At 37.5% G+C, this 6933-nt stretch overlaps 1 protein-coding gene across 1 annotated transcript in view; it reads right to left on the bottom strand.

Moving 5' to 3' along the window:
- The window catches only part of LOC137643727 (uncharacterized), a 6704-nt gene extending 867 nt beyond the window's left edge, over positions 1-5837 (bottom strand). The window contains exons 1-2 of the mRNA XM_068376432.1: positions 5579-5837; positions 1-1563 (exon numbers count right to left, since the gene is read on the bottom strand). The exon at positions 1-1563 is cut by the window's left edge and continues 867 nt beyond it. Of these exons, the coding sequence (XP_068232533.1) occupies positions 1-962 (962 nt within the window). The 5' untranslated portion in view covers positions 963-1563; positions 5579-5837. The remainder of the gene's footprint in view (positions 1564-5578) is intronic.
- Between the last annotated feature and the right edge of the window lie 1096 nt (positions 5838-6933).

Raw genomic sequence — 6933 nt, 5'->3', positions numbered from 1 at the left:
GTCATTGAGGGTTTGACTGTATTTCTGTTCCACTGCAATTTTCCGCCAATCGACCTCGTCCAGTCTCCTTCTTCCCTCCCCAGCCTCTTAATGCTTACTCTTGTTTTCCTCCCAATCTGCTCCTCCCCATCTTCATTGCACATATGTTCCATGGTTATATCAAGGTTGACACACACAATAAAACTGTTCACCCACACAGCCACTTGCTCAGCACTTGTTGAAAGGCCCTTTATACCTCCAGAACCCTTTCCTCGCTTGATATAGGTTTGCTCTCTGAAGTGATCTGTTGGTACCGCAGTCCCACCAACTGAATGCCAATAGACATGCGCACCTGCCAGTAGGTTCTGCTTGGCACGTTGGGAAAGGAGGTCCATCTGCAGCACATGCCAGCTCTGGTAGCGAGCATAATTGTGGTGACCTGCTGCGACGAAGTATGGCAGCATTGCCTTGTGACAGGGTTGTTGGAGAAGGAAGTTACCACAAATGTGTTGCTGAATATAATGAGCCAACATTTGAGATGGCTTGGTGATGGCGCCTTCTGATGCAAGACTAAATACCAGTCTAAGAAGAGTTGCACTTGTGCTGTCAATTACCTTTTGACGATCATAATCGCTAAGGTTGTAGTCCTCATGCCTATTCATTGTCCTGACCTCGCTGAGAATCATCCTTAGCAGCATTTCCAGCTTGTCAATGCCGCTGCTGCTATTGCTTCTCTTGGTAATTTTGATAAACTGTCCGAGGGTGGCTTTAAATCCAACAACGCTTTCACAACTCTCAATGCGAAGTAGAAGCAGTTTGTTGGGAAAGTGGGCTGTGATGCTGGATACAAAGTGTTTACTTGACCCAGTGCCGGAGGCAGCAAGGTACATGGAGTAGAGTTCCGATGTCGTCCACGTCTCTATCATGTTTTCAGCCATCGTTGTAACCACAGATCTCAGTGCCTCCTCCACAGGTGTCATCATGGATGGTTAAGATACAGGGACAACTCAAAATGTATCGCAACAAGGCACATGGCATTGTGCATCAGCAGCAGGCAGATCAATGACCCCACAGAGTCAAGCAGCTACCTCATTAGCTCAACTGGTCCTGTCTTTCATCACAAAGGTTCTCAAAGTGTTCTTTGAACGTGATAATAATACCTCCATATAAAGTTGTAGAGTCTGACCCTCACCCACTTGTATGGGTTCTTACTGTCTTTTAGCTTACACTCATCCCCACAGAACAGACAGACTCGCTTGAAAACAGTCCCCACATTGAGACTTCAACAACCTTTTGGAAACACCACTGTCAGTTGGTGCACACCTTTTTTCCCTGTTCCTTATTTCTACTCCTCGAAGTATAGGTACAGTAGCATATATTTGTGAGCTAGAATATCACTTCCAGGCAGAGTTTTGTACAGATCACCGTGCTCCACCTTGCTTGTAGCGATGATTTTCTGCGTAGCCACTGTCTTGAACATTTGTAGAGCTCCACAGGTGTTACATGGCATTACAGCCGACTGTGACGATTTAGGGATGTTGTAAGACTGATGCTGGTATGCTGATCACGCTGGTTTGTCACACTCTGAAATGAGAATAAAAGAGGTTTTAAAGCACTGATTGAAAAGCTTGGCGAGTACATGTAATTTAATGGCGGAGCTTTGTGTCAAATGAACTCTGGCCCATTGCTCAACCTGCAAACAGATGTCAGAGGAAACCATCAAATGTAGCTACATATAGATAAATGAAAATACATGTACCTACCTGAACAACCCAGTAAAACCTGACATGCTGGAATAGGTAAGCAACAAACCACATATAATCAGTCAATAAAGGAGATTTTTCCCAGAATTTAAGTTAAATTTGACCTTTGACCTTTGATTTGACCTAAAAACTGCCCCCACATCCAGAGATTAATTCAGAAAATGAACTCCCCATCCCGGAAAACCCAGAAAAAGAGGTATTACACAACCTTCTATGTCATCGAGATGAAAAGTTGAAAGTTGGTTAAAATTCAAGATGGCTGAGGCCGCCATCTTGAATTCTGAAAAATGTTGAATGTTGCACAAGTAGCAACCAAGCTAATTTTGCTCTCCTAGCAATATAAAATACATTTCCATAAATTTTTTTTTGCAGTAATTAACATTGCAGAGTAATGTATAGGGAGCATGGGGGCGATAACTTGAGTATTGTAGAGAGTCTCCATCTAAATATAGCTTATGTAACTTGATTAAAATAATATTTGTTATTATACATAACCAATATTTCTGACAATATAAAGGTTCTTGAAGACAATGACTACCAAACAGAAAATTAGTGTTCCAGTACACATAAAAGAGAAGACCTAAAGCATTTGTCATTAGTACCAGCATTTCTTTATATTCAGAATGCCTTACAAACAGCACCTAGTTATCTAGCGGCATGAAATTATACATTTATTATGATCAGAGAAAAAGACAGTTTTGTGTCTAAGATAACAATAAAAGCAGCCATTCAGAAGCATCAGGTGCTGCATACCTATTGCAAAGTAAACTTTGGAGTGGAACAATGTAGGTAAATCAGCTATTTCACAAAGTCTTAAGTTTAGCAGGAATTTATTCTCATGCTTGATTGACTATACCCCACCAATATCAACTTCTTTTTGGTTTTGTGAGAAAGAACAGCTACAATAAAAATGTTATAATTGCCAAGTACTTTGTCTCCTGGACCAACAATTACATCACAAAAGCACCAGAGCACTACTCTAAGGCTGTCAGGACTTGATGCAAATAGCGACAGCAATGACAACTTTCTGTTACAAACCACTTTCAAATTATGAAAGATATCCATTACTTAGGCTTTGCAATTTCCAAGACTCCTACGCTTAATCAATTCAAATGCTATACAGGAATCAGTTTGAGCAAGGCTTGACCCATAGCCAATACTAGCAGTAATTCGATGTAGCAAATTCTAAGAAAAAGTCTTTTACTGTTTTCTGTATGAATTATGAGCGGCTCAGGAAACAGTCACATTCATCAGGTGGGCAAACAGAAAGGCTTATGGACAAACTATTACTTGTATTTATGACTATTTCAATTCAACTGGCACTCAAGAACCGACACAAATGGCATAATTTCCTCTCCAGTTAAAAAAATTCAACTTCCAGGGCCAAATTAGAATATGATAAGTTTGAGAAAAGAACTGAAATATTTTTGAGAAATGGTTTGAACATCAGCTGAGGCTTCAAACCCCCCCCCCCCTCTATTTGTTACATATGTAACGCTGGTCTAAAGGACAGGTATCATGGAGAGGATCGTCAACTGGAGATTTTTTGGCTTTAAAGATTAGTTTTATCCTTCCTTGGAAAGACATAAAATTACTCACCATTAGCTAATATCAGACGAAATGAAGATACTCTGAATTCAAATGATCCTATATAGGGCTATCTAATTGCGTCTGATAATGTTTCTCGATTGCGATTATATTTACTCCGAATTTTAAGATCTTTTTACTTTACTGGCTTATCTATAAGGATTTCCTAATTGATCAGATGTTGATCAAGTTCGACCACTTTTAGCATTAATTTTTGCTTCCAGCTTCTTTCAGAAAGACCATAAAACCTAGCTGGGTAATTCTTCAGTGTATTAGGTGTCATATACGAATGCTGGAAATATTTTATATTTATATTCCGAAACCGTTGCCCATCGCTTGATAATGCATCACTATGAAATATTATTTTTATGCTTGTATCAAATGCCTCTCCTCCTATTTCCAAACAAAGAAAAAAGTTTCAAATTCTGTTGGTTGAAGGAGGAAATCCCCTCTCTCAGGTGACAACGTAACTTCCAAATTGTACCAACCGTGTGTCACACAATTGTACATAATTATTTTGTATATATTATGCTTGTATCTGCGCTCTTCCCTCGCACTAAAAAGAACCTGAATGATCATGCCTCCGGTTTTGCTCTGTAATATTGTCTGTCTCTCGAACATGTTATGTCCTGTTGCCTTGAGGTTTTGTATATAAAAGAGAGTGTCCCTTAATAAACAACTCAGTTGATTGCATCCTGCCTTTGAGTTCACAACCCTCTCTCGGCCCGTAACAAAATCCTCAGTTCTCCCCCTCCCCACCCCCAACCAGGCCTATTTAGCTTAAAAACTGGCGGAGCAGCATCGCTTCTTTTATTGCCTATTATTGCCATTAACTGCCAAAATGGAGAAGTCTGTTGGCACTTAAGTCTTTTGTAATTTCCATACCCGACTCAAAACATTTACCTTTCATACTGGAAGTTTATTGATGTGGAACTGCTATACAAACACTTATTAACAGGCGTCTCATTTTCAATTAATTTCCTTGTAAAAAAAAGGGAAACAATTGCTAAGCTATATATAGGTCTATAAAATATTCGTTGTGTATCAGTTAACAATTGTTTTATAAACTCTAATTTTGCTGAAAACTCAACATGATTTAGATGATGTATTATTCATCATTTGTCGAATGCTAATTATTGTCGGCCGTCCGCTCCAGTGACCTTGTGATCAGTCACGCGATCAATCAAATTTGTATTGGTTAAATCCCAATTCAGTTTGTGTTTCTAATAATTTCATAAAGCTACATAGGTGATATATTATCTGTTATATGAGTGTTTCATTCGGTATCCATATCCATAATGTTTGAATGATAGGTGACATAAGCATCATTCATTATATCAAACATAGAAAGGTTTTATTTTGTAACTTACAAAAAATGCTTATTTGACGTCTATTTGACAGCTTCCTATGAATGGTCAAACTTATATCACCACTATTCATTCACATGTACTCACAGTGATTATAATCGCTATAGATAACTGTGAGATGTTATTTTGTACCGTGAAACTCCGAGTGGAGTAAATGACAGATTTGTGATAATAATAAGACTGAGAATTTTTTGTAGAAAGTCATCGTTAATGGAAAGTTATGTTTTGAGCTAAGTGGTTGGCTATTAAAGTAGTGTATTGTCAACTATAAGAAAAAGTACATTCATTAGATGAAGTGTGCATTTCATGTTGCACTCTTTCTATTAACAAAATCGTATCGTCATAATCGTTGTGAACTTGTGAATGTCACTGAAATCGATTTTTTAAAGAAATTCTTATTGTCCATACCCTTGTCGGGTCATGGTGCAAGTTCTTATTGCACGAATAGGGAGGACAGTGATAGTATTAATATCCTATATAAAATTGGTTAGTGGTAACGGAAACACTTGGGAAAACTTAACAATATTTATTAACAACAATTTTTTGAAAAGCCAACCTTGTGACTATCTAACAATTTAACAACTTAACACCCAAATGGGTAGGTACAACAACATTCCCCGATGGGAAACAACACACTCTGAACTAGAGAGAGTTAAATATTTTAAATAATTAAACGCTAAACTAAAAGAAAGAGAAAAGCACTAAATACCTAGCCATCTCACACTCTTTGAGGCTGGAAAATAACAACACCCACAGCTCCAAATAAGGTAGAGGCTCCACAGGCACACTACTACTATAGGGAGTACAGGTCCGTAAGACTCCTCACCAAAGACAGGGAAATTTAGCCCCAATCCAATAAAAAAGATTAATGAAGGATCCTACCTAGCTACTGTCTCCCTACATATCACCACGAGCTCCAAGGCTCCCGCAGCTGGTCATGACGAGGATGCGTCGACGGGGGTATCTCTCCCGAGTCCTCCTCAAAGCCCGGATTTATGGTGGGCTCTGCAGACAGCAGAAGAGAAACACGCAGGAACACCAAAACACCGCAGGTGGTAGAAATGCACCTGCAAAAAGCCGTCAACAGTGGGTGGCGCAAACCTCAAAAGGTTCAATTCAGTCAGCAGTTGCAGTAGGTCCTGGAAACCTTGGGCCTCGACTGTGTATTTTAGCGAAAGAGTTCCTCACTGGTAAACACCGGTGTCTGTATCCGTCCAAGGACTCAGAAAACACAGAAAAGAAACAAAGCGTTAAACTAGACATTTATAAATTACAAAAATGAGCGGGGAGGAAGTTAAACCAGCATTTCAACCGAAAAAAACTTTAAATTTACAAATATCGCCTTATAAATTACAATTTTTACATTAATTTTACATAAAACAAATAAACGTAGAAACAAGCCTGATAAAAATCAAATAGAAAATTACGTTAATCCATGATACCTTTCTCTCTGAAGAAAAAAAAAATAAACAAAAATTAAATTTTTTTTCTATATATATATATATATATATATATATATATATATATATATATATATATATATATATATATATATATATATATATATATATATATATATATATATATATATATATATATATAAATGGAAATGTACCTGTAAAGTAAAAACCATTAGTAATACATAATAAACCTAACACCAAACAGAAAGTACCCATAAAAAAAAGTAAAAACCAAGAGCTTTATATAGCTTACCATTATTCTAAAGATATAATATTACCATACTTTGTCAAAAATCTCCAGCTTTATGGAAATAGACCTAACTAATTCTAAATAAACTTACCAGTACGCCCACAGACATACATCTTAACCTACAATACACCGGCATCATAGCCCAAAAACTTATAAATATAATACACAGTCAAAAGTCTTAGTATATCGGAACAAACCAATAATTAATATAGGGGAACCTTTAGAAAACACTAGAGTGTATACCACTCTGAGAAAACCTCCTAAACTATTTTCTGCAAAGCTATATTTTAAATTTAACTACATCCTAACAAAAAATTTTCATACAACCTTAAATGGAGAAACGAACAAGGCGGCGTATGAGAAGGTTCAAGCTAGTACACTAAATTCTAGAAAGTGTATAAGGAGTTTTGTTGTCAGTCCCTTTAACGTGTTTTGTAACAAAATTGAATTCTTGCAGAAAAAGGGCCCAGCGCAAAATCCTCTGGTTCGCTCCCTTCATCCGATCGATGAAAACCAGTGGATTGTGA

Source organism: Palaemon carinicauda, chromosome 1, assembly GCF_036898095.1.
Source record: "Palaemon carinicauda isolate YSFRI2023 chromosome 1, ASM3689809v2, whole genome shotgun sequence".
In the NCBI taxonomy this organism is placed as follows: Eukaryota; Metazoa; Arthropoda; class Malacostraca; order Decapoda; family Palaemonidae; genus Palaemon; species Palaemon carinicauda.
This window is presented reverse-complemented; position numbering and strand designations above follow the sequence as displayed.